Source organism: Meriones unguiculatus, chromosome 7 (genome assembly GCF_030254825.1).
Source record: "Meriones unguiculatus strain TT.TT164.6M chromosome 7, Bangor_MerUng_6.1, whole genome shotgun sequence".
Classification (NCBI taxonomy): domain Eukaryota; kingdom Metazoa; phylum Chordata; class Mammalia; order Rodentia; family Muridae; genus Meriones; species Meriones unguiculatus.
Window position 1 is genome coordinate 115717611 of NC_083355.1, and position 27915 is coordinate 115745525.

Consider the following 27915-nt stretch of genomic DNA (forward strand, 5'->3'; position numbering starts at 1 on the left):
CATGTTCAGAGAGTGGGCAGACAAGTACCTCTGTAGGCCCAAAGCCTGGAAGCTGGTGCCCAGAGTGGGAAGTTAAGTTTGGTGATATAGTGGGGTGCAAGAATCTGAACATCCTTAGTCATAGAATTAAATTTCTATGCAGTGATCACCAGGTGTAAGTTATTATAAAATTTATTCAAATAACCTAAACTTTGTGTTAAGAATTCATGAGAAGGGGCTGGAGAGATGCCTCAGAGGTTAAGAGCACTGTCTGCTCTTCCAGAGGTCCTCAGTTCAATTCCCAGCAACCACCTGGTGGTTCACAACCATCTATAATGAAATCTGGTGCCCTCTTCTGATGTGCAGGTGTACATGCAGATAAAACATTGCATAATAAATAAATAAATAAATAAATAAATAAATAAATAAATTTTTTTTAAGGAAAGGATTCATAAGGATACCATTGTTTAGTTAGAAGGATTAATACACTGATTAGTTGGAAAAATGAACAACAAATCCTTTCATGTTCTTCTAGGAGTGAAAATTATTATAGCTGCCTTGAGAAATGCTTGGCTTTCTATAGAAGATGTTGAATTACGGACTTGCCTGATACAGAACTCACTCTTCTAAATGTATGTGTGCACCAGAGAAATATGTAGCTATTTGTTTGAAGTAGATGTAGCAGAGAGGTCTTACGGGGCTCGTATTTTCTCTGAAGCAGGGACTTTGGACCAAGGACTGGGTAGCTAAGCTGTGTATCCACACGCCAGTATTGCATGATATTGGAAACAAATCATAGCTGCAGCAATAAAAACAAAATGAGAATATATGCAGCACAGTTAGGGACGGTGGCTTTACCCCAGTGCTTGGGAAGCAGAGAGAGGCAGGCCTCTTTAAGATTGAGACCAGTCTGCTGTACACACACAAAATATAACTCTATTTGTATAAAATTCAGAAGCAAGCAAAAATAAGAAAACCCCAATATGTGCTAGGGTTGTTCAGCTGCATTTTAACTGTATTAAGAAAAGCAAAGAAATACAACCATGAAAGTTAAGATAGTGGTTTCTTAGAGGATGCAAAAGCGTTGAGATCAGAGCAAGGTATTCAGTATTTCTGGAGTTCTGGCAATGCTCCATTCTTGGCTAGGGTTGTAGCTAGGCTTTCTGTGTAATCACCATAGCAACGCTGTGTGGATGTTCTCAGAACTTTGCTGTCTGTAATAGTTTAGCATAAAAGAGATTCAAAGGAAAAAAGAACCTGACTTTATAATGCATGCTGTGATTTTTAAAGTGTAGAAAAATTATAGTACATGTGTGTATAGAATGATTACTTACCTTGAGCTTCATCATTTTATAAAAATGTATGCTTTGAAATTCTGCTTTTAAAGCTTTAACATTTTCCAGATGAGAGCTGACCAGGCCTTCCTCTTGATTCCAGGTACAGGGTCCCCATTACTTGAAGGATAAGGCTGGCACTGCTCCAACGGCTTTGTGGAAGCTTCTCCCTCACTCCTGAGCTTTCCTAGACCACCTTCCAGCGTATGACACAGGTATGCTGCTAGGAATTTTTAATATGGTCAGGCTTCGTTCTACCCATTTCTCCCTTCTTTCTATCTATCTTTATACAAAGCTGCTACCTTCTTAGCTTTGTATAAGTTAATCAAGATACAGAACATGCTGAACATGGTTTTCAGCCATAGTGATTTCAGTCTTAGGCAGTTGTGTTGAGAGACTGCAGATGTGCCGCTTATTTGCTTTGTGCTTGACCATATCTTCCAGCTTTCTTTTCTTCTTCTTTTTTTTTTTAAGATTTACTGTGTGTGTGTGTGTGTGTGTGTGTGTGTGTGTGTGTGTATGGGTGTGTGCAAGCGCGTGTACCTGCCTGTGTGTGTGTGTGTTCTGGGGTTTGTGTGTCAGAGTGCAGGACATCTGTGGGGTCCGGAAGAGGATGAAAGGTCCAGTGAAGCTGGAAGTACAGGTACTTGTGAGCCACATGATGAGGTCCTGACCTCCATAAAAGAGGTCTAGCTCCTAACCACTGGGCCATCTCTGCAGCCCTCTTTCAGTTTTTTAAAGCCAGCATTACACTGTGATTACAATGGCCAGGGCCTCTGGGACTCAGGAATGATTTAATAACTTTCAAAATCAAGAACAGCCATGTTGCCTTGCCAGGCCCACTCTGAAAGCTCTCCACTGTGCTGCATCCCACTCCAGAAGAATGCCTCCTGGCCACCTGCTGGCCACTGTGCCACGAGGGGACTATGCCTTTGGCTCTTTAGCCATCTTTATCTAGGGACTTGAAAGAGGAAAAAACAACACTTTTAATTTCTAATCTGTGATTATGACATTTTACACTTGGAATGAAGAATCTATAAAATGTTACAGCATTAAGGTTAAAAAAAGGGGGGGGCTTGAGGTATTTCAAAATGAGAGTTAATATATGGCTGCTTTTGATCAGTTAAAAAGCATGCCTTTAATCCTAGCACTAGGAAGCAGAGGCGGGTAGATCTCTGGGTTGCAGGGTAGCCTGGTCTACAAATTGAGTCCAGGACAGCCAGGCCTTTGTTACACAGAGAAACCATGTCTCAGACCCCTAACACCCCCCCCAAAAAAAAAAGTAGCAAGAGAACTGTCACTTAAGTTTCATTTCTGATTGCAGTGTCCTCACAGTGCCACTCATCCCTGCAGCTAACAGTTCTCTCACTTTGTGAAGTAGGGCTAGTAGCCAGTGAGTCTCCGTATTCATTATGGTAAAGTCTAGGCTGATTGTCCTGTAGCCAGCGCTTGCCCTGCCTGGCTTCGGCCATTGGCACTGAACATGTGGCAGGTGGGTACATGTGGAAGCTGGCCCCCTGGCTTCCTGTGCGCACTCAGTGTTGGTGTGTGTCCTAGTCAGCAGCCGCAGCTCTGCTCAGTCGCGAGAGCCTGCAGAGTGCTGCTGTTCTAACTGTCATGCATTCTTCCTTGAGGAACTGAAATGTTTCTGTATTATTGTATCAGTATTTGCTTACCCTAAAGGACAGTTCAAATAGGAAAATTAGATAAACACATGCCTGAGTGTTTGTTTCTATAAGTTTTCAAGTTCTCAGCCATATGGTTCTACTGTCACTTGGGTTATAACCAGTTGTTACTCACAAATTGAATTGTGTTTTCAGGTATTCTTAGAGATGGTCAACACCACTTCTGGCCAGCACAGCCTCCTGACTGTTAGCTACCGTGTTTGGCCTGTGGCAAAGCTTGTCCTTCTTGCTTTCTGGTCTTGTAGGTGTTCTCTACTCATCTTGAACCTTCTTTGCTGCCTCCTGCCACTGTTTATCTCAGCAGTTCTGGCTTACTTTGTGGGAATTGGGATCTTGAGGCCTTAGGACTCTTGTTGCTGTGGGCACTCCTGATGTGGGAGCTTGCAGCCATGGTCACATGCCACTGTGTGCTCCCACTGATGTGACTGCTCCTGCTAAGCATCTCTGGTCCTGGAGACCACGTATGTTCAGTCTTCACTTGAGATTTAGGAGTGTTTGAGTTTTATTTCTTTGATTTTATATTTATCTTTTCTTTTTCTCTTATGCTGACAATCTTGGTTCCTAACAGATTTAGCATATTCCCTCAGTTGTTTTAACCTGTAAAAGTATATGGTTCTTTCAAATAACAATACCAACAAATCACCAACACGATGCTACCAACATAGGTTTTCTGCAGTTCTTTGTGTCTTTGGACTGCCAAACAGCTGCCTTTTTAAATTTTTTGAATCATGTGGTGTTTGAATGAAAATGGCCCCATGGGCTCCTATATCTGAGCACTTGCTCTCTAGTTGGTGGAACTGTTTGGGAAGGATTAGGAGGTGTGGCTTTATTGGGGAGGTGTGTCACTGGGGATGGACTCTCATGGCCTCTTTTCCCATCTGTCTCTCTCCTGTCTATGGGCTGAGCTGTGAGCTCTCTACTACCCCAGTGCCACGCGTGCCCACTGCCGTCCTCCCGTTGTGGTGGTCACGGACTCACCCTCTGAGATAAACTGTTTCTTCTCCTCGGCTCTGGTCTTTTGTCATAACAATAGAGAGCCTAACCAAGACAGGCCATTCCCTTGCAGTACCATCAACTGGTTACACAGGTAGATGCACTTATTTCACTATTTTTTTAGAGCAAGAGGTTCTTTTTCATTTTACTTGTTTTGTGACTTTATAAAACTTTTTTTATGATTCCAAGTCACAGTTAAATACTTTCCAAAAACTTTTGCAGGACACTGGGCAGGTGGTGAGTTGTGTTAAAATCTGTTTAAAAGGAAGGGCTGGAGAGATGGCTCAGAGGTTAAAAACACTTGCTGTTCTTCCAAAGGTCCTGAGTTCAATTCCCAGTAACCACATGGTGGCTCATAACCACCTTTAGTAAGTAAGATCTGGCATGCAGGCAGAATATTGTATAAATAATAAATAAGTCTTAAAAAACAAACAACAACAACAAAATACCTTTGCTTCTATACCTAATCCTTTTTCACAGTGACCAAACAATAGGTAGCTAACATTTTTCACGTGTTTCCGATGGAGAGAAAATGCTGCTTTCTTTCTTAAGGACCCATGCCCTTCCCGGGTACAGCAGTGCCAGTGTTCAGAGGGGTGGGGAGGATTTGGATTAGAACTCGCAACAGAAATGGGGAGTCTGAGGGAGAATGCAAGGAGACCTGAAAGCTCTTGACTGGAACACCACATTTTATTCTAAAGTTTGATTTAAACATTGTAAGCACCTCCTTAATATGGTCATGTTTCTTGTTCTTTGGATCCATTTTCTTGTAAAATTAACACTCTAGGAGAGGGAATCACAGCCCACCTCCCCAGCCTTTTTATTCTCTTTCGGTTAGACAGGCAGAGCCTCCGCTGAAAAGATGCTGCCTGCTATTGGAGGCCTGCAGAGTAGCTTGAGCTTTGGGCTCTGCCCTTCCTCTGACCAGAGGGCAAGACTCCAGCCATAGGCCAGGAGAGCTGCAGGCCTGCATCTACGAGCAGTGCTTTAAAACTCCTGAATTGTGAGGCTGGAAAGATGCTGCAGCAATTAAGAACACTCACTATTCTTGTAGAAGACCTGGTTTGGGTTCCCAGCACCAGCATTTAGTTACCAGTCACCTGTAACTCCAGTCCCAGGGAATCCAATGCCATCCTCTTGCCTCCCTGAGTACCATACATGTGGTAGACATATAGGTAAGATAAAACAGTCTTATATAAAAACTAAAAATAAGTAAATCTTAGAAGTAAATGCCTAAACTGTAAATCAAGGAGTAATGTCGAGCAGCAAGTGGCTGCTATTTTCTTATAGTTGCAAGCTTTTTTTGCCTTTTTTTAATATAAATTTTTAATTGATTATACTTTATTCACTTTGTATCTCTGCTGTAACCCCACCCTCTTTCCCTCCCAATCTCATCCTCCCTCTCTTCCTTATCTCCTCCCATGCCCCTTCCTGAGTCCACTGATAGTGGAGGACCTCCTCCCCTTCCATCTGATCCTAGTCTATCAGTTCTCATCAGGACTGTCTTTCATAGTCTTCCTCTGTGGCCTGGTTAAGCGGTTCCCCATTCAGGGGGAGGTGATCAAAGAACCAGCAACTGAGTTCATGTCAGAGACAGCCAACCAAGGACCATTCATGGAGATAACCTGGACCTCCTTCACAGAGGTAGCCCATGGCAGCTCAGTCTCCAAATGGGCTCCTAATAATAGTTGCAAGCTCTTATCTGTAATTTAGTTCTTTGCTCCTGTCAGTTTGGGTGAGTTGGTCTGTGCCTTTCATTCTGTCTCTTTCTCTCTGAACAGTTGTCTGAATTAAGAATCACCATGGAAACAGGTTCTGGATGTGTTTAACAAGGTGTTTCCAAGAAGGTTTACTAGAGGAGGAAAGTCCACCATGTATGCAGACTGCGTTATTTCCTGGGCTGAGGTAGTAGAATAAATTAAAAGGAGAAAGTGAGCACCAGCACTCTCCTCTCTGCTTCTTGACTGCTCATGCAGTGTAACCAGCTGCCTCATGACACCCCCCCCCCCCAATGTTCAGCTGAACCTTCAAATTGTGAGCTAAAGTAAACCCTTCCTTAAGCTGCAATGTTCAGATCAGTGATAAGACAGCCACGGACAGGTAACTAAGACAGGTGCTCCTGCTCTCCTCGCCTGTCTGCAGTGTGGGGCCAGTGGTGTAGCGCTTGGCATCAGGAATCTTGAAGGGAGCTGCTGCGCCAAGGCCCATGCGGAAGTGTAGGTCTTCAGCAGTTATCCTTGTCAGAGCACACCTGCCTTCTCATCACCCTCCCTCCCCTTCCTTGCTGGCCTCACTAGATGGCACAGATTCCCTGCTGGACTAGATGTTAAGCTTGTTCTCTGCATGAATGCTGTCATCCTTTCTTGCTGGCAGGGGCCATGTTCTTTATCTGATGCTTCCGTTTTTTGGTTTTCCCCGGGCTTTCCAGTTTTTTGGAACACTTTGGCCAGCAGATGTGCTTTTGTTTCTAGTTTCTAAGATCCAAAATTAAAATGTAGCTGAATCACAAGAGTAGAGCTTTCAGTGATGAAGATAGAGGAAGTCTGACATCACCATCCATTCTGCTGCATCACATGTATAAGCCAGGTGTCCAAGACAGCTGCCTGGACACTGTGGACAGCATGTCCTCAGGTTAGAGCTATCTTATGTTGGATAAAATAAGGCCTTCAGATAAATATATGAAATGTGAAAATCCAGCAGATGGTAAAGAGCAGAGCACTGAGTCTGCTTGCAGGACAGCACAGAGTTCCGGTTCTAGAACTAGATTACCTAGCTGTGTTATGCAGTCCCCTTCACTGTAACTCCTTGCCTAGAGTACCATTTCTGTTCCGCAAGAGCTAGTTCTTCATGTACTGGAAGCAAACTTTTTTTTCCACTTGCTTTCCTGGGGATGGAAGGGAGGTATCGGCCAATAGTCTCAGGCTCCATCATGTGGGTGACCTGCCGTATCACCCAGATTTGTGTGTATAGTTTCTCGGCATTGGACACTCCATGTTGTTTCCCTAGCTCAGGCGGTTGCACATTAGTTGACAGACCCGAAAGTTGTCTCAAACTCCCATCTTTAACACATTTTACTGAACCAATATAATTTTTCTTTAATACAGTTATAAATATGAAATTTTACTAGCTTATAATTGTTAAATCTAAATTTTAGGGCAGGTATACTGTATCTATAGCCATGCAAAAATAAGTGAAATAAAAGTATTCTATCCAATAATGAAATCTAATCAAAGGTTTTCACAGTCTTCTGTGTAGAGAGATTCCAAAGACTGATTCTGCATTTTTTTTTTCCTGATGCTATTGCATGGTCTACAGGTGGGACATGGGGATTCCTAAGGATGTCCTTGTGACAGACATTTTAGAAATGTAGCTGTCTGACTGTAGGAACTTAATTTATACAAATGTTTTTGTTTTAATTTGGAAGTCTTTGAACTTAAGTCTTTGGGTGCTGAACTTGTAGGTGCTGTCCCCATCCACGATCAAGAGACAGATGTGGTGTTGAAGTGGCCACTGTTGGAATCTACTGTCCTCACAATCCATGCTCCATACCCCACGCGAGCTGTCATCTTGGCCCCTTGTCCTTTGATTGCCCATGTTTCGTTTACACATCTCCTCAGGGTCACTTTCTCAAAGATCATTTCTAGGATCTTTACTCTTCTCTGCCTTTAATTCACTGTGTGGCTGTGGGTAGTGTGCTCACTGTTTCCTGAGGGGTTTACCAGACCTGGATGTCCTACCTCCTCACTTTTAATTAAGATTTCTTTATTAATTTAATATATGATGTGTGTGTTTGGCCTCATAGCACTTGTGTGGAGACCACAGTACAACTTGCAGGACTCAGTTCTCTTCTTCTGCCATGTGTGTCCCAGGACTGAGCCGATAGTCAGACTTGACATAGAGTCCTTCCACCTGCTGAGCCATCTTGCCAGCCCTAGTTGTTTTTACATATTTATTTTATTTAAAAAAATGTTTATGTGTACAAATGTTTTGTTTGCATGTATGTCTATGTTATGTGCATGCCTAAGGAGATCAGATACCTAAGGAGCTCAGAAGAGAGCTCAGACCACCTAGAGTCAGAGTGAACTGCCAAGTGAGTCCTGGGAATTGCACCTCGGGAAGAGCGGCATGTCTTCTTAACTGCTCGCCATCTCTCCATCCTAGTTTTGGTTTTGTTATTTTGAGATGAGGTTTCAATGTTTCTATCTCTGGTTAGCCTGAAATTTACTATGTTTATCTAGCTGGTCTTGAGCAAAGAGCTACCTAAGCTTCTTTTTTTCCCCCCCCTTTTGAAAAATGTTCAAGCCAGAGAGTGTTCTAAAGAGAAATCCTGGCTTAAAAAAAATTATAGCTGAGTGTAGTAGCACATGTCTTTAGTCCTAGCACTCAGGAGGCAGAGGCAGGCAGATCTTTGAGTTTGAGGATAGCCTGGTCTACAGTGTGAGTTTTAGGACAGCCCAGGCTACACAGAGAAACCCTCCCATCCACTCCTCTCTCTCTTCCTCTCTCTCGCCATATATATATATATATTTTTTTTTTTTCTCGTGATGTGTTGTTGGTGTGTAGGTGTGCTTGCCATAGCACATGTGTGGAGGTCAGAGGAAGGCTTGGGGGAGTCAGTTCTCCTTCCACTTTGTAGGTCTCAGGGATCAAACTTAGACTGTCAGATTGTTTTTGGCAGATGTCTTTACCTACTGAGCACCTGCACTGTACTCCATACTTTTAAAGACAGGATCTTATATAACTTGGGCTAGCCTCAAACATGCTCGGGAGTCACTGAGGTCCATTTCTAACCACCTTCCCTCCTCTGAGGTCACAGAAGGCTTCTGTGTTTGCTGTGGTCAAGAGGCAGAGGAAACCGCTTCTTCTACCTATGGTTGGCTTGGCAGAGTTTGCAGAGGTAACTCCACTTGTGGGTAAGGCTGCTTGTGGGGGTACGGATATCTCAGGAGAGTTCTCTGGAATTCCCTCATGAAGCTGGCCATTTCTGCAACCTGGCACCAGCAGTTTCTCTGCACATCTAACACAGTTCAGGGCTAATCCTACCACACTGTTGCCATAAAGAGCAAAAGTGTCAATATGCCAGGTTTGTGGGACCATCTGTGGTTTTTATTACATGGTCTTCGTTTTGTCTTTGTATTTTAAAACCTAAAAATCATTCTGAGTTTATGGCCTTAGAAAACTAGGCTGCTATCTAGATTTGACATGAAGACTTTATTTGCTAATCCTGGAATCCTTAATCTATGGTGTGTGCTCTAGAGAAGTTTGTCCAAGTGCCTCAAAAGAGATGAGTTAGGATGTTCGGAGCTGACTGAACATAATGTAGAAACTGGAACACCGTTGTGCTTGGTAAGTACCATTACTGCAGCAGCAAGGTGAAGTGATTCCCACAGTAAACATGGAACATTTTTATGATAGTGACATGGCAGTGTATTTATAGAAAGAGAGACGTGAGCTGGATATGGCAGCTCACACCTGTAATCCCAGCATTTGAGGTGTAGAGGCAGGAATATCAAGGATTCAAGGTCATCCTCAGCTGCATAGTAAGTTTGAGCCAGCCTGGACTATGAGTCTCAATAAAACAAAGGTCTGAGAGAGGGGGACCCTGGTTTGAGTCCCAGCACCCATAAGGTAGCTCACAACTATCTAGAATTCTAGTTCCACTTTCTTCTGATTTGCTGGGCACCAGACATGCCTAGACCTTTCCATGTAGCAAAACACCCACACACATAAAACAAAAATTTAAACATAAGAGTGCTAATAAGAGAGAGAAGGACAAAAAGTTCAGGTGATGTTTACATTTAGAGAGACATGGCAGTACACGAAAAAGGAGCAGCACACAGGCTATGACTGAAGTGGTCATTTCATGGCTCTGTATATGTTACACATGATCACAGTATGTATTTGGGATCACATAGTCCATGTTCCTAAGCAAAGAAAAGATCTGACCCAGAGAGATCTTAGAACTGACTGCTTGGAAGGGAAGGTGGAGACAGGTGTCTAAGCATCTTCTAACCAGTGACCACTACCAGCCCTTCAGCTCTGTGCTAATACCAGACCCTGAATGCTGATCTGAACAGTGCACTTTAAAACCAGAAAGTGTGAGTCTCACTCTTTTTCAACATTTGTCTACTCTAGATCTCTTATATTTAAAGTTATCCTATTAATTTTTGAGTTAAGAAGGATTGAGGATTAGTTAAGGCCCTTGCCCGTGTACTCTAGCACCACCCTGCATCCCAGGCTCCTTCCTTCTTATGAGGGAGCGCCTCTGGTCTGTGGTCAGTTAACTTCAGGGCACTTTTGAACACAACAACTTGTAAGAAGCTTTCTGTTGCAAAACAAACAAAATATTACCTTTATTTGTGCATAGGAATCTGGGAAAGGCACTGGAATCCATGTTCTGAGAAGGACTCTCAGGTTGTCATCAACCTCTGGAGAGTAACATGCCACTGACCCTGCGTGTTCTGCGAAAAGCAGACTCCCTAATTGGGGTAGAGAGCATGGTTAACCTTTTGGCTTAAATATATTGCCTGTAGAAACACAGTTACTATACCCTGTATGTGTGTGTTTTAAGAAATGCAGCTAAACATTTTGCTAGCTTTGCAATTAAAAAGAGACATGGACATGGTAACACACGCCTTTAATCCCAACACTCTAGAGGCCAAACAAGGCCCATCTCTTAGTTCTAGGCCAGCCAGTGCTGTGCACGTGCATGCATGCACAAAGGCTACATGGAGTCCAGTAAGATGGCTCAGTGGGTAAGGACTCTTGCTGCCAAACTTGCTGACTGGTTTGATTCCTGAGACTTATATGAGGGAAGGAGAGGACTGACTCTTGCAAATTGTCCTCTGATATGCTGTGACGTACACTCACTCTCCCTTCCGCCTCCCCCAATAAATAAATGTAATTTAAAGAAACCACAGGCTGGGCTTTGGTGGTGCATGCCTTTAATTTCAGCACTTGGGAGGCAGAGGCAGGGTGATCTCTGTGAGTTCAATACCAATTGGGTCTACACAGTGAGTTCCAGGACAGCCAGGGCTATACAGAGAAACTCAGAAAAGAAAAGAAAAAAAAATCCATGTAATTACTGTGGCATATCATCCATGTGTAGTCAGTGTCCCTGTGTAAAAACATTATTTACTGGTAAAAATAGTTTAACTGTCAGTATTAAGCTATATGGTTAAACTCTTCTGAGGTTACCATACGTGAGTAAAAGACACTTCAATAAAAAGTAGCATAGAATAAGAAATAATACTAATTCAGATGCTCATGTGCTGATAGAGTTTTTCAGGTACATTGTTGGAAGCAAATGTAAACTATGGCTTAATTCAGATGTTTGACACAGTTTGTGGAGGGAGAAATGGCTGTTTGCCTGCTTGTGTGTTGGCTGAGTTGTCTGTGCTGGGTAGTTGCAATCAGGAAACTTGGAATTGTTCCTGTCTTGTTTGTTTTCTGAGAATGTGGACTATTACAATAAAAATGAGAATCTTGTGCTCCTGAGGACAAGGTTGTCCACAGCCTGCAACTCTGTGTAGACCTTTAGCACTAGGGGGAATATGACCTGCTCTGTCTGTTAGGTATCACAAGCCAATCAAATTTAAATTGTATTATTTTGAGTAAATTATTTTTATATTTGTTTACATCCAGATTTTACATTAAGATGGAAAATTCACTCCCTTTAAAGTATAAGCTCAGTGACTTTAGTCTACTTTTAGAATGCTATAGCTGCCACTCTAGTTCCAGAATTTTCCTACCTTCCTACCAAGAAGCCTCACGCCACCTAGCAGTCCCAATCTTCTTCTCCTGGCTCCTTGCAGAACTGGTCCCGCTGTGTCTGGGCTCCTGTCCTAGGCACTGCACTCAGGTGGTTTTTCAGGTTCCAGTGCTGGGGAAATGTGTAGCACAGTGCTACTGCACCATTCCTTGGTTCCTGTTTTCTAAAGCTGGTTACTTGACAACCACTGAGCTCGCGAATGGCTCTGTGAGGGTGTGGACACTCTGGGGGTGCCTAGGACCTGCGAGGTGAGGCCTGACACACCTGCCGGCCCCAGGTACCTGTGCCTTTTGCAGCAGATTGCTGCAAGGCTTCTGTTAATATGCTTGGTGTAGTTTTGTTGTTTGTGTGTGTGTTTGTTTTTCTTTGGCGTCTACAAAAACAGAGACTGCAGTTGTAGTCTGTGCATGTTTGTGTAGAGCACAACACACCATAAAAGAAAGACGCTGACCCAACAGTAGCTTGGCCCCTCAGTGTGGTGGTTTGATAAGAATGTTCCCCATAGACTGACACCTCCATGCTTGGGGGAATGGCATTAGGAGGTGTAGCCTTGTTGGAGGAAGTGTGTCACTGAGAGTGCACTCAAATGCCTGCACCAGGCCCAGCGGTTCACTCTCTCTCTGCTGCCTTTGGATCCAGATATAGAACTTAGGAGTTGCTGTGGTCGTGACATCTCTTCACAGCAATAGAAACCCTAACTAAAACAGAAGTCGGAAGCCAGGAGTGCAATATTGCTGTGACAAACCTGACCATGTGGCTTCTTCTTGTCGAAATCTGGACTTTGGGGCTTTGGATTAGGAAAGCAGTTAAATGTTTTAAGTGGGGCTTATACTTTTAGAAGCATGAAAGACAGTCATGCTGAGAGCAATGTAGGAAATGATGGCCTGGCTCAAGAGGTTTTAGAGGATAAGAATATTAGTATGTAGACTAGAGATTGTTCTTGTGATGTTTTGGTAACAAATGTGTCTGCTTTCTGACCTTGTCCAAGAAAAATCTGCCTGAAGCTAAATTGAAGAATTATGGATTAACGCCTTTGGCAGAGGAAATTTTCAGTCAGCCTAATATTGACTGTCGCTTGGTTATGCAGCTCTATAATGAAAAGGAACAAGCTAAGTAAGAAAAAAAAATACAAAATGTACAGTTTGAGGAGAGAAGGAGCACCAGGAAGTATGGAGTCAAGTCCAGTGTTCAAGGAGATAAACAGATTAAAGAAAAGACTGATGCTAAATGGAAAAAAAGAGAGATGACATAAGAGCAAGACTCCATTCAGCCAAGCATCCAATTTTTGAAAAGGAATTAAAAAAAAACTTAGGGCAGGGAGTGGTGGTACATACCTTTAATCCTGGCATTCAAGTAGGCAGAGGCCGGAGGATCTCTTGAGTTCAAGACCAGCGTTGTGTATAGATCTAGTTCCAAGACAGCCAAGCTTATAGTGAAGGAAACCTAGAGAGCTGTTGAAAATACATTTGAACAAAGGGCCATGTTCCTGCCCTAGCAAGAATCAGAACTTGGCAGCTTTGGTCAGGCGATTCTGGCTTTAGAATCAAGGACAGAAGAAACAGGTTTTGGAATCCCCGTACACGACAAAGGAAAGCCACTGATGCCAGGCTTGTGTCAGAGGTGTCCCTGCATAGAAGCCTAGAGAGGCCTTTTCGTGAAGCTGTGCAGGTGAAGCCAGGATTGCCTTGGAGACCCCAAGATGTTGGAGATGACAGAATCATGGAATACCTGCCAAGGAAAGCTGCAGACTGGGTGTAGGATCAATCAGAAAAGAGAAGTGTGTGTTTCAGTCAACAAAGCTGAAAATAGTTGGAGATCTGAAGAGCCCTTTGACATTGGACATGGAGATGCAGAGTTGAGAGTTTGCCCAGCTGGTTTTTGTTCTTGCTGTGGTCCAGTATTTCCTCACTGTGCTCCCTTTCCTCCCTTTTGGAATGATAATGTGTATTCTATGCTATTATATGTTGGAAATATGTGATCTGCTTTTTGATTTTGATTTTATAGGGAATTATGCTAAGAGATTGCCATGAGTCTCAGAAGAGGCTTTGGACTTTTAAAGAGTGGACTTTTGAAGTTGGACTGAATGTGTTTCTGCAAGCCTGTGATGGTCAGGGAGTAGAATGTGATGATTTGAGTAAGAGTGTCCCCCACAGACTCATATATTTTAATGCTTAGGGAGTGGTATTAGGTGTGGCCTTGTTTGACTTGGTGTGGCCTTGTTGGAGAAAGTGTGTCAGTAGTGGTGGCCTTTGTTTCAAATGTCCAAAGCAGGCCCAGTAGTTTGCTCATTCTGCTGCCTTTGGATCCAGATGTAGAATTCTCCCTCTCCAGTATCATGTCTCCCTGTGTGCCGCCATGCTTCTTGCCATGAGGATAATGGACTATAAACCTGTGAACCTGTAAGCAAGCTTCAGTTAAATGCTTTCTTTTATAAAAGTAGTTGGCGTGGTCATGACTTCTTTTCATAGCAACAGGAACCATAACTAAGACACTCAGAAGTAGAAACCGGTATCTCTTGTCATGAGACTGTTACTTGAACACAGTTTCTTGAGCACTGTAGATCACCAGATTGAAGCTATGAGTAGCTGAAACCCTTGTTGGTTTTCATGTTGCACAAAATTAGATCAGTTACGAAAGTTCTCTGTTCCTGCAGTCAGTTTTTCACAGAAATCACTGAGGTGAGTAACCCAGACCTTGCCTTTCTCTTACCTCAGTAAGTGATACCAAGCCCTCACTACCTGATAGGCACTGCTCTGAGCACCGGGGGGGTTTTCAGGCAGCCGAAGAGATCCAAGTCCCAGCCCTGTCCTAGTCTGTTCTTCTCCAGGGGGAAGTCCCAGGGAACAAGCACACAAAAGAATGGCTTTGAGCTCTTTCAGAGGAAGGGGACACTGAGGTTGGGCTGTTCAGGGGTACTGGAGTATCAGCAGGGGCACAGAATGGTTGCTGCCAGTGAGCTCCCTGGACATCTTCCATGCAGGCCACTTTCACATAGAGCTCAGAAAGGTAAACTGTCATTTCTGTGAACAAGCTTCTCAGATGCAGACTGCAGGACTCAAATGACCCCTTAAAGTCATCTTGAAAACTTAGTTTTACACATCTGTAGATTTCACACAGGCTTCTTCATTTTACCACATCAGCATTCTTTTTTATTAAAGCTTACCCAGGTGTGGCTAGACTCAGTTCACTAATTTGTCTGCTGCTGACAGCCATTTTGTACATCCCTAGCCAGGAAACATTTTTTTCCTTGCACCTCAGAAAGAGCACCAGAAAGCAGTACATGAGCAGGGCTTTAGGGAAGAGGATGACTCAGCCCTTCTCCTGAGCACTTGTACTTGCCCTGTGGTTTGTGGGGGTTCCTAATCCTAGTTCATAGTCCTGAGTCCCACACTGACAAGAGAAGTGAGGGAGATCCTGAAGGGAGATCCTGCAGGAATTGTGAGCTGAAAAGATCCATCCTGTTCGGGTTTGGAGGGTTTTGTTTCTATGAGATGGTTCTCATGGATCCCAAACTGGCCTCAAACTCACTGTATAGTTGAGGCTGACCCTGAACTCCTGATCCTTTGCTTCCTAAGAGCTAGGAGTACATGTATGACCTATTTTATATGATACTAGGGATCAAATCCAGACCAGCTCTCAACCAAGTGAACTATATCCATGCCCAGTCAAACCCAGGTATTTTTTTTAAATAGTAAAAATAAATAAATTAGTCGGGAAAGAGCACAATGCTTTTTTTTTTTTTTTTTTTTTTTTTTAAGGGAGCTGGTAACTTTAGAAAGAGCGTGTTTAGCTAGCAGGCATATAGCATCATGTGGAAAAGGACTGGGAGTAGAAAGACAAGAAAGGAAACTTTGTGCTTTGGAGACCACCACAGCGTCTTTCTGCAGGTCTTCTCTGACCTGCATCCTTACTGAGGAGCACAGGGAACAGGGCTCGGGCTGTACAAGCTGAGCTGAGACAAAGTGTATCAGTGCCTGACAGGTCACATAGAGGTGGAGCAGGGCCCACTTGGCAAGACTGTCTGAGGACCTTCACTGTTTACTAACAGACTGCAACTGTCCATCATTCACAACTCCTTGTTACAAAACCTTCAGGAAGTAAGAAAAGAGCAACCAGCTTTTCTACCACCATCTGGGCTCATTTTATCTGTGCCATCAGCAAGTACTGGCAGATACTGAAGGTGAGTAGTCAGTGCTAGTGTGTGTTTATTAGTGATGGCTATGATTTTTCATTAAAGTCAATGTTTTCTCAGGGACCTGGTCAACTGCTTTGTGTTCATGCTTATTTTTGCTTACTTGATCTCACAGTTCAGCTGGCAGAGCTGCCTAGTCTAGAATCTTTGTGGCTGATTTGGAGAGTGCTCTCATTGTCCGTCATGGTGGAAAGCAGACAAACTGGTAGCCAGGTGTGGGAAGTGAACCTGCCCAGGGGCTCAGGAGACCCATCCAGTTCCATGTCCCTCTGCCAGGCCTGACCTGAGCACCTTTGTACCTGCCTGGACCTCAGCCCCACAAAACCTGTGCTTCCCACAGGCTCCATGTGACAGTACTGTGGCTCTGTTGTGTGGGGCCTAACTAGGGTTGATCCAGGTAAAATGAGAGCAGAAACAAGGGCCCTCCCTGCATCCTGCAGGCACACTCATACATGGCTCTTGTGTTCTGGATGTACCTCATTTACAGTAAGTACTACTGCTGGAACAGAGATAGTGTTTTAGACACAGGCCTGAGTTGGCTTTATCGGTGTGGTGGGTGTTATGATCAGGGAGTTAACCAGAACACAACTGGCCAAGAAAGGCTGTTGCTGGAGAAATGGCTGAGGGGTTAAGAGGGCCTACTGCTCAGTAGAGGTCCCAAGTCAGATACTACCATCAAGTAATTTACAGCTACCTGAAACTCCAGCTCTAAGGGATCTGATGCCTTTTGCTTCTAAGGGCACCTGAACTGACATGTGTGTCTTCATGTGTAGGTCACACACTCTCTCACACACGCACAATTAAAAACAAAATAAATAATAGCAACAACAGTGCCTGTTGCTTGAGCTAAATGGTTGGAACAAAGTTTTGGCACAGAAAAATACTATGTGTATTTTAAAGAATTTTAGAAATACAATTTACTAAGTATATTTTTCAGGAAGTATTTTGAATAGCATTATTACCATACCATCTGGATAAAGTAAAAAGAAGAAAGTCACTTGGTCATGATTCCATGGCAGATTAAGGCTGGGAAGGAGTCTGGTGCACTGTTTAAATACTGAGAGTACGAACCTTCCACACTTCGGCTTTTCTCAAACATGTTTGTTAGGCCTTCCCAAGGGATACGGGGATGACTGACATTTATCATTGCTTTTCTCCTGGCAGAATTCCTCTTTCCTAAGATGGAGGCAAGCAAAAAGATGGATGCTTCTGGCTCACTGCAGCCCAACCCACCCTTGAAGCTACAGCCCGATCGCAGCGCAGGGGCGGTGCTCGTGCCGGAGCAAGGAGGCTACCGGGAGAAGTTTGTGAAGGCAGTGGAGGACAAGTATAAGTGCGAGAAGTGCCACCTGGTGCTGTGCAACCCAAAGCAGACTGAGTGTGGGCACCGGTTTTGTGAGAGCTGCATGGCTGCCCTGCTCGGGTAGGCGCTGCACAAGTACTCAGGCTGCCTGGCTCGGGCAGCTGCACCCATCCTCACCTGTTTCTCTCAAGACCTTTATTGTTTCTAAGTCCACTTGGGAGGCCTTTAGGAAGACTTGGGCAGATGTCAGACTTGGGCTGAGCCCTCCAAGGCTTCTGTACCTGTCCTGCCTACACCACATCTCCCTCCCCAGGCTCTTCCTTGAACTCTCCTTAGTGGTGTCAGCACTGTCTATAGAGCCTCTGTGTCCCCCATCTGTGTCAAACTTCTGCTCAAGAAGTTTGTGTTTTACGGTGGTGATGTCAAATGATTATAAGTTCTTAAAACAGAAGGGTGCCACTGGGTCAGGGTAGATGAAGAGAGCAGGTGTAAGCCTGCATGCTTCCCTAAGGGAAGACCCTAGGAAGCTCATGAGCCTGGTGGGTTGCTATGGTAAAATCACAAGGGCGAGTTGGAGTTAGAGGACAGAAGTTGAATTGGCCGGGGAAAAACTTCATCCTGCAGCTTTGGATATTTGCTGGGCATTGTGCTTGGCACTCCGATCAGTACAGGACATACTGCACCATCAGTACCCTCAGACACTAGCTTGAGAAGGACACCAGTTCCTCTTCCCAACTGGGTGCCTGAGACCTAGGCCAAGCCCAGGAGCCAGTTTCCTGTGCACCCCACGCCCTCACTGTACCCACTCATGGACCCATACAGCCCACTTGGTTTTCCCTGCTGAGGGTGAAAGGACCCGAGTTGAACTTGGTGATGATACAGTTGGCTCACCCAGTTCCTATAGAACAGGACTGGAAGCCACTGAGGCTCTGGGCAGGCCTATGGGGGGAGGGAGGTTCTGGAGAGTATAGAGGCAGCTTCTGTATGCAGGTGCCATTAGCATTTTTATACATACTGAGCTTTTCTGTAGCACAAGACCAGAGCATCGGAGGCCTTCAGACCTGTGGGTGCTCCTCTCAGAGGCTCATCTCTGAGAACCAGCGTGGCACCACTAGGATGTCACTTTTGTGTTCTTTAAGTCTTTCCAGTGGGACTGAGCTAGTGAATGTAATAGCTTCTTTTTGAAAATTTATAATTATTTAAAGTTTGCTTCTTTTTCTTCTGTGAATTAGTATTTAAACTAGATTTTCCATGGCATCCTGGAGTCATGCCTGTTGCCGCAAGCTAGAGCAGGCCTGAGTACAAAGGAGAATATTCTGTGTGCCTAGTGGGCCTGGGGGAGGGAATTGACTCCTGCTCTAACATACTTATTCTGTTTCCTCCAGCTCCTCAAGTCCAAAATGTACAGCGTGCCAAGAAAGTATCATCAAAGACAAGGTATTCTTATCCTCTCCTTCCTTTAGACAGAGGCTTGCTCTCTCGTCCAGGCCCCTCACTTAATGGCTCTTCTTGCCCCAGCCTCTGAGTGCAGGGGTAGGCCACCATGCTGGGCTTTTTAGGAGGTTAACACATTTCACATTGCTTGTATTGATGCTCTGGAATTCAGTTTAAATTTTACCTTATTTATTATTAGGGGGAGGTGCACATAAGCTATAGTGTTCATGTAGAGGTCAGAGAACAACCTTGTGGAATTCTCTCCTTCAAACCTTTAGTGAGCCCTAGGGATCAATTCAGGTTGCCAGGTTTTCACAGAAAACATTTTATTCTCTGAGCCACTGTATTTTTACATAGCTTTTGTACAATGCATTAAAATTCAATTTTATTTTACTCTTTAAAGTTAAGTGGGCATGGTGATGCACACCTTTAATCCTAGTATTTAGGATTCTCTGGGAATTGGAGGTCAGTCTGGTCTACATTGTAAGTTCCAGGACAGCCAGAGGTACATAATACAGAGACCTTGTCTCCAAAAAAAAAAAAAGTTAATATTTTTATGGGGAGGTTAGGGTAGGAGGCTGGCTAGCTCAAACTAGCCTTGAACTCACTAGCTGAGGTCCTTCTGTCTCTATCTTCCAAGTTCTGGGATTACAGGTATGTACTCCCATATCTAGTTTATGCAGTACTGAGGATCTATCCTGGGGCTTCAAGTATTCTAGGCAAGCACACCACCAACAGATAGATCTCTAGTTTCTTGGGTTTTGTTTGTTTTTTGAGACAGAGTTTCACTATGCAGCCCCTGCTGGCCTTGAATTCACAGAGATCTACCTGCCTCTGCCTCCATACATGACAAGTCCCTCATGTTTTTGTCTTTTTGTTTGTTTGTTTTAATTTTTTGAGATTGGTTCTTTTTATGTAGCCCAGACTGGCCTGAAACTCGTGGCAGTCCTCCTATCTCTGCCTCTTAGGATTGCAGACATGTGCCACAATGCTCAGCCTCTAATTTTGACAATGGTGCAGTAGGTTCAAGGCCTTGCATGTGCTGTTGAGCCTCTGGGCAGACTAGAGGAAGAGGAAAAGTCAGACACTCTTCAGCTATAACTCCTGCAAGGCACGCTGTCCTCTGAGCCAGTTGCTTTGCCTATAATAGTATCAGCACGACCTTTTAACTCCACGGGAAGGTGTACAAGGAGTGGCGAGTTGTACTGAGGTGCCTGTTACGGCAGTGACTGTCTGTAGTCAAATCACTGTTGTCATCGTAGCTTTCTGTCTCCTATAGCTTATTCTCAACTTTGACACTAGCTTTTACCTCAGACATGGCAGTGGGGGGGGCCTCTTTAAATTTGCTCTTGCTCCCTTTCACCAGTGCATTGAAGTGCTTAGACAAGGAATGAGGTCAGTCTCCTGTCTGCCTGTGTGAGTGTCAGTGTTGGCACACTTAGAGAATGGATACCACTGAGGCTCTCCCCATCTTCCTCCTGAGCCCAGTGTAGACTCTCTGGCACATGGCCACCCACATGCTGCTAAGCCCTTCCAGGCATACTTGTGGCTTGAGACAACTCACCCTTAAGAACTTAAATATCAGTAAAAATGTGTGGGATTCCAATATTTTGATTAATGAATTTAACATTTTTTTAATGTAGGCTATTAACTTCCACAGTAAGACTTCCTCTGGGGCTTCCTGTCAAAAGCATGTGCCAGTGCTGGACTTGCTGGTCAGGGAAGCCCAGTGGAGGCTCCTGGCCACAGGGGTCCCTGGCTTCTGGGATGGAGGGAAAAGGGCATCTGGTGGATCTTGTTGAGGATAGTTAGGAAGTTAGCCAACCATCCATGCTTTTTCTTAGCACACTAGCATATATCTGTTGCTGAAGACTCCAGTCATTTGTTATAAGCAGCAGGTCACTTACCCCACTCCTTTTCTTAACATGGCAGTACCTTCCTTGTTCACATGAATTGACAAGTGACTGAAAGAAGTTAAAGCCACAAGTTAAGATGACTTTTTAAAGTATCTGTTTCATTCACAATTGTGATCAATATTTCTTTTCCTTTCTTTCTTCCTTCCTTTCTTCCTTCCTTTCTTTTTCTTTCTTTCTTTCTTTCTTTCTTTCTTTCTTTCTTTCTTTCTTTCTCTTTCTTTTTCTCTCTTCCTTCTTTCCTTCCTTTCCTTTCCCTTTTTTTTTCTTTCTTTCTTTTTTATTGATACAGGGTTTCTCTGTGTAGCCCTGGCTGTCTTGGAGCTCACTGTTAGATCAGGTTGTTATCAAACTCACAGAGATTCATTCTTCTGCTTCTGCCTCTGCCTCCCAAGTGTTGGCATTAAAGGTGTAGGCACCATGGCAGCTTCCATCTTAGTTTTTAAAACAAGCTCTGTCACTGACCCTGCTTGGAGCGTGCTGATTGGCTAGAGTATAGACTAGCTGGCCAATAAGCTCCAGATCCTGTTTCAGCCTCCCTAGTGCTGGGATTACAGGTGCACACCACACTTGATTTTTATGTAGGTGTCAGCATTCAAACTCAGATCTTCATGCTTGCACACCAAGCACTTTACTGACTGGGAGCAACTCTGTTTTTCAGTCTTACCAGCTATTGGTTCTTTTTCTGCCTGGATGTTTGGAAAGGGCATATTAAGTGCCCTCTCTTCCTGACATTGAGTGTTGATGGGTGAGAGTGTCTCAGAAATGACCAGGACTAAGATGCTGTAGACTGTTGTTAGAGGCAGATTGCTTGTTTTCTAAGCGAAAATAAAACTAAAGGCAGAACAGGTGTCCATTTTTAGGAGAATAGTTCAGTACCACCTCATCCTTGTGACACTTATTTAAGGCTTTTTTTGGTCGAGTATGTGGTTTGGTGGTGGAGTATTTCCCTAGCATGCTCAAAGCTCTGGGACTCTATCCCCAGCCCTGAGGGGGAAAGAAAGTAAAAGAAAAAAGTGTTTTTGTTTGTTTGTTTGTTTGTTAAAAACTGAGTTATAAGCAGCATACACCAAGAAGGAACCACAGTTGTTGTACAGATTGTCCCAAAACATCATCTCCACAACTGTTGGTCTGATTCTCTAACATGCTTTTTGTACAGGGTATTGAGTTGCCAACATGTTGCTAAGTCCTTTAGCAAGAGGTGTGGCCCAGGGCCGCCTGCTCCTTGATAGCTGGGAAATTGAGCCCGCCTTGTCCAGAGACCATGTCAGTACTCAAGGACTATAATGCTCTAAAATGTCTTCACCCCAAATGTCTTTTGGTTTACCTAATAAAAGATAGTGGTTAAGGTTATATGAGTTAAATGGTGTCTCTTAGTGGGCCGGCTCCTTCATTCTACTTATGGAAATTAAGATGGTCCTTAATGCTTTTTGAGGCCCACTTAAGAGTTGCTCTTAGGATTTTTAGAGTGGTTTTGCCTTGTCCAAAATAGCAACATGTGGAGATTAGGAAGTGCTAATCCTCTAACTACTCTTCAATTCAGGTGTTTAAGGATAATTGCTGCAAGAGAGAGATTCTGGCCCTTCAGATCTGCTGTCGGAATGAAGGCAGAGGCTGTGCAGAGCAGCTGACCCTGGGGCACCTGCTGGTAAGTGCCAAGTGGCACCAGGAGCATACCTGGTAGGGTATCGGCCTCGCACCATCATGTGTCTGCCTGGGCACCATCATGCTGTGCTTATTCTTTACAGTAAAACCATGCAAGAGAGTGTCCAATCCATCAGACACACATCATCACTTTTCATGATGTCAGTGAAGGGTCATTCTGCACCTACTGCAAGTCAAGAAAGTGGAGCTAGGTTTTAATTTCAGAGGCACTTTAGAACTTTATTTCTGCCATGGCATTTCACATAACTAAAGGTTGTTATTGTTTTTAATTTTTTTTATTTTATTCAGAGTGGATAATTGAATTAGAATAAAGAGTTGGTGTGTGTGTGTATGTGTGATGGTGTTTTTGTGGATGGGAAGGTTGACAGGTTTTAGTCTCTATTCCCAAGTGTGTGGGGTGTGTGTGTGTGTGTGTGTGTGTGTGTGTGTGTGTATGGATGTAGCTTTTAGCACTGGGTCTTGCTGTATAGTTGAGGCTAGCCGTGAACTTAGGATCCCTCTGCCTCATCCCATTCTGCTAGGATTACAGGTCTGCATTGCCACACCTTGCAAAATTAGTTCTAACCAGAGATGTCCCACCCCGGTTCTAATAACCGTGTGTGTTAAAGACATGAAGTGAACACGGTGATCCTGTCTCTTCCTGTGCTTGCCTCTTCTGCACAGAGCTGTTCCAGGAGCAGCCCGTCACAGTGTTCTGCAGGACTATATTGTAAGGCAGTTAGTCTACCATTTCACACGTAGACTTTTTGCCAGTTAAAAACTTCGGTTTCTTCTACAGGTGCACCTAAAAAATGAATGCCAGTTTGAGGAACTTCCCTGTCTGCGTGCTGACTGCAAAGAAAAAGTTCTGAGAAAAGACTTGCGAGATCATGTGGAAAAGGCCTGTAAATACCGAGAGGCCACGTGCAATCACTGCAAGAGCCAAGTGCCCATGGTCACACTGCAGGTGCGCTGCCTCTCCCTTCCTCTGCTCGGCTCAGGTGCTCAACCTCTGAAGAGAGGTTAAATAGCAGTCTTCATCTAACTTTATTTCACAGTAAAGCTGTATTTGTTTTGCCTATTTTGATTTAATTGATTAACATTTTTCATTGCCTTGATTGACTCATTTAAGATGTCAAAAAAAATGAAGAATGATGATTCAAAAAAGGTAGAATTTGTAACTTGCCTGAAGAATAGCCTCAGATTGTGATGGAGGGCTTATCACAGCCATCACTTAAAGCAGGCTTATCCACCCTGCACTGTCAGAGGAGAGAGATGAGGAGTAAAATGTTTTCCTGCCTCGTTGTTTTGGCACAGTCTGTTCTGTGTGTGCAGTGGAATCATCATTTCTGTGTAAGAAATGAAAGAAATGTTGAGGGTAGAGGACCAATTTTAAACACAGTTATTCATTGAGTAAACACTAGTTGTGTACCTACTGTGTGCTGTGCCATTCCAGGACATAGACTGCTTTCACTTTGCTAAGAAGGGATTTAGGAAGTGTCAGGAGAGCCGGGGCGGGGAGGGGGGGCTGGCCAGGCATTGTTGAGAGGCTAAGTAGGTAGGGACTGTTCTTGGTAGTGATGCTGAGGTCATCAGAGAGGGCCTAGTGTTGTGTAGCCAGGGCTCAAGGGCCATTGCTGAGTTTCTGGAGTCTATCCTGGGACACGTCACAGTCACCATGTAGGAGAGTCTTCTCCCCTGTGCCCTACTGTCTCAGCACTCACTCCCATCACCAGCTAGGCCTACTTCTGGGCCTCACTTTATCTGAAAATCTTTTTCTTTTAGAATAAAGCATAGACATTTCCAATTACTAAGAACTTTTAAGGACTGTGTCTTCTGCTTTCGGATATAGCATTAGAATGAGTCATAATTGAGCAGTGTCTTCAGTAACAACTTACAGTGAGTGAGACACTCATGTAATGAGCAGCCTTTTAGGCTTCACACGTTATTACACTTTGCTTCACAGCTTCATACAGAAATCAGTTCTTTCCAGAGTAGAATCAAGTAATTAATTTTCATTTGAGAAGGAACTGAACATGTCAGTTAAACACCACATGTGTGGCTGCCTCTGAACACCAGGTGAGGCTGTAAGAGTCAGGAAGGTGCATGGTTAACCACAGGTTGACAGCCACGGGGATAGATAACTTGATGTTTCTATCCTCAGTCTGCAGTCTGAGAAAGGAGAACCAGGTACACAGTTAAATTCCCGTAGTATGGAAAGTACGTAGACCATCATATGTATAAAACACCAATAAGGAAGAGTCAGTTCGTGTGACAGGGCTGGGGAAGGTCAGTGAAGTTCTTATTTCACTGGAGCTTATAATTGGCAGCCACAGATGGGAGAAGTTAGACTGACTTTTCCACAGAAATGACTGTTCCTTGTAAATCTCTGGAGGCCTTTGTGATGGAAACTAGCTGCAGGCTGCTTTAACAGTGATGCCAGGATGTTTTTGTTGTTGCTTTCATTTTGTTTGTGTTACTCAGGATTGAACTCAGGACCGTTCTCAGAGACCACTTCGTAATTTTTTTTTAATTTTAAGACATGGTCTCACTGTCCTTGAAATCACCCATTTAAGGCTGGCCTTAACTTTGGTATCCTCCTGTCTTGGCCTCCTGAGTAGCTAAAGTCACCAGGATGTGACAATGCGATGGCCTTTTGTTGTCATTTTTGTTTTGAAATAGGTTCTTTTTTAAATCGCCTAGGCTCGTCTTCAATTCACTACACATCTGAGGATGACCATGAACTCCCGGTCTTCCTGCCATCACCTCCTAAATCCTGGGATTATGGGTGTGTGCCACCACTGCCTGCCTGTATTACTTTCTCCTTTGGTTTTTAGTTCTTTACACCCATACTGAGATCTGAAACCAAAGCACACTGGGCTAGGCAAGCACACTACCTATAAGCTATATGTCTCTAGCCCCAGCAGTGGTTTTACCTAGCATTCGTGTTTCACATTATTGCATATTCACCCCACTATGACACTGGCAGCTCAGGTACACACTCCTTTCTTTGTCTAACTAGGAAGGTTCTGTGACTTGCTTCTAGACCTCTTCTTCTAGTTAGTGCCAGGACTGCATGCTCAAATCTTTTGATTTTTCAGCTCTTAATATACGCAATCTCTCAGCTGTGAAATGCACCATACAGTAATACAGACTAGGACCCGTAACACACACTACATAGCCAGCAGCACATTACTGCCAGTGTCTAGTGCAGGATCAAACTACATACAATTCCTGGAACAAATTGTATTTCAATAAAATCTGAATACAACCCAAATGAAAGTCTTTTGTTAGGCACACATAAGTGTATTACGAAACTTTTAAGTGAAAGGCAGAAACAAAGAATTCAGAATTGTTTTAGTAGTCACTTGATTGAAGTAAGGATGAGATAGGTGGAAAGTGTTGATCATGTGTACATGCGTGTGCTCAAATCTGCATTCATGCTAGTCATGGTAGTGTATACCCACAGTCCAGTCCTGGAAAGGCAGAGGCAGAGATTCAAAGCTAAAATGTTTTCTGGGTAGCCAGTCTTCCTGCAAGCTGCTACAGATGTATCAAGTTTTTGTTTTGTTTGTGACAGGGTCTCATTATGTAACCCCCAGCTGACCTGGAACTTGCTATGTAGATCAGGCTGACCTCAAACTCACAGAGATCTGCCTTCATTTCCCAAGCACCAGGATTAAAAGCATGTGCCATGTGCATGTTTGGCCCAGGTTTTTGTTTGTGTTTTCAGTGGTGCATCTTTTCCTTTGGCTGTTATAACACAGTATTAGCAAACATCACATGCTGGGTTATGGCCATCTGTAACTCCCTCTTCTGATTTCCATAGGTACCTGGCACATATGGATACATACAAGCAAAACAGTCATACATTCATTAAATAAAATAAAATTTAAAAATAGGAATCAGAAACCAAGGTGTTGGCAGGGCCGTGTTCCCACCAGCAGCTCTGAGAGAGCACTTACCTTTCCCTAGACTCACTTGGTTGCCATCTACCCTTGTCTAATAGCTACTCTACTCCTACTGTATCTCTGTGCTTAGGTGACTGCTCCCAAGTTCTTGCCTCTCTAAGGATGCCAGTGAAACTTAGGGCCTTGTCCTAGTTCATGACAGGTACAGGGAACCAGATCCCATACAGTCCCATTCAGAGGTTCCAAATGGACAGAAACAGTTTTGTGGGTGGACACCATCCGGTCACTTTTATGGGGAGAAGCCCTAGGCAGGCAATCCAATGCAAAGAAATATTCATCTTCAATAAGAGGAAACACACCAGTTCACAATTCCTGAGCTGCAGGACCGCCACATTGTATCCTCTCTGTTAGATTGTCCTAGAGTAAAATGTGCTATAGAATTGATAAAGTTCTATAATTGATAACATAAAGGAATATGCCTCCTCTTGATAATGGGATCCCAGACTGGGTCAGGTTATTGTAGGGCAATTTGTTAACAAATCATCAAAATCTGACTTAAAACGTGCATCCTTTGATGCTTTTTAAATCTTCTAGATATTCTCATATAAGTGCAAAAGTGCATACAAAGATACCAAGTGGGTGTGGCGGCACAAGCCTTTAGTTCCAGCTCTTGGGAGGCAGAGGCAGGTGGATCTCTGTGAATTCAAGGCCAGCCTGGTCTACAGAGCAAGTTCCAGGACCACCAGGGCTACACAGAGAACCCTGTCTTGAAAAACCAAAAGAAAATAAAAAAGGACACTGGCTTTTCTGTCCATTGAGCTCCCAGTCATTCTGCCCAGCCCTCCTTTACCTTACCTCCTCCAGTGCCCCCTGCTCGTCTCCCTCCACGATGCTTATGTTAATGAGTCATCAGGCAGGCATCCAGCCCAGAGAATGAAGATGGGAGTGTATGGCTCTGGGAGCCGACAAAGCCCTGTGGTTCCTTCACCGTGTTCAGAGTCCCTACTCGGCTCTGTAGACTTGTGGCCTTGGCTCTTGGGAGGATGGTTTGATTGCACTTGGTTTACAGATGTGATAGGTATCAGAGAAGCCAGGCTAGTTACTAGGGTTTCTCTTCTGAAACAAACAGAATGCCTAGACTTTGTGGTACTTGAAAACTCTGGATCCATGCAAACTGCATATGATATGCAGGCTATCCACTAAAGGAGCTCTGTGATTAAGCTCTCCCTATCCAGCCAGTGGGGAATGGTAGTGGACATGCCCACCCACTCAGAGACCCTGCTCTGCAGATGCAGGGTACACACTCAGAAGGCCCAGGCCTTCTGCCACCCTCCTGGGTCAGTGTTCTCTGTTAAACATGCACTTCCCTTGTGTGAGCCACTGTCTTTGGCCCTGTATTTGCCTACTTAGACTGAGGCTAGAACAAGTGACGTGCATGCATCCAGCTCAAGACAGGTTTCACTGAAGGCCAAAGCAAATGGAAAACCTACTGAGACCTGGAAGTGTCCCGGGCCTTGGAAGGACTGCTGTGTGTCTTTACCTGGCAGTAGTTGCTGTACTGGCACTTCTGTCTCCGCCTTTGCCTTCAGTGTGGATTTTCTGTGCTTTTTAAGCCCTTGGGTGTGACGTTCTCCACAGAGTTCTTCCCTTGCTTTGTTTATAGGTGCCCTGGCATTGAGATGAACAGGGCCTATCTATCTTCTACAGACCTAAAGATCACACCATTTCAATAGGGCCTCGACCAAACTTTATCCAT

The 27915-nt window shown here is 44.1% G+C and overlaps 1 protein-coding gene across 9 annotated transcripts in view; it reads left to right on the forward strand.

The window, feature by feature from the left end:
* Traf3 (TNF receptor associated factor 3) overlaps positions 1-27915 on the forward strand; it is a 102344-nt gene that overhangs the window by 55112 nt on the left and 19317 nt on the right. For 4 of the 9 annotated variants that reach the window (XM_060388206.1, XM_060388208.1, XM_060388210.1 and 1 more), the window contains exons 2-6: positions 1417-1528; positions 17119-17377; positions 18643-18694; positions 22148-22252; positions 23048-23215. In XM_060388206.1, the coding sequence (XP_060244189.1) occupies positions 17136-17377; positions 18643-18694; positions 22148-22252; positions 23048-23215 (567 nt within the window). In that variant the 5' untranslated portion in view covers positions 1417-1528; positions 17119-17135. Of the gene's footprint in view, positions 1-514; positions 612-1416; positions 1529-8739; positions 8889-15604; positions 15943-17118; positions 17378-18642; positions 18695-22147; positions 22253-23047; positions 23216-27915 lie in introns of those variants that run through there. The other 5 variants (XM_060388212.1, XM_060388205.1, XM_060388207.1 and 2 more) reach the window with 3 other exon arrangements.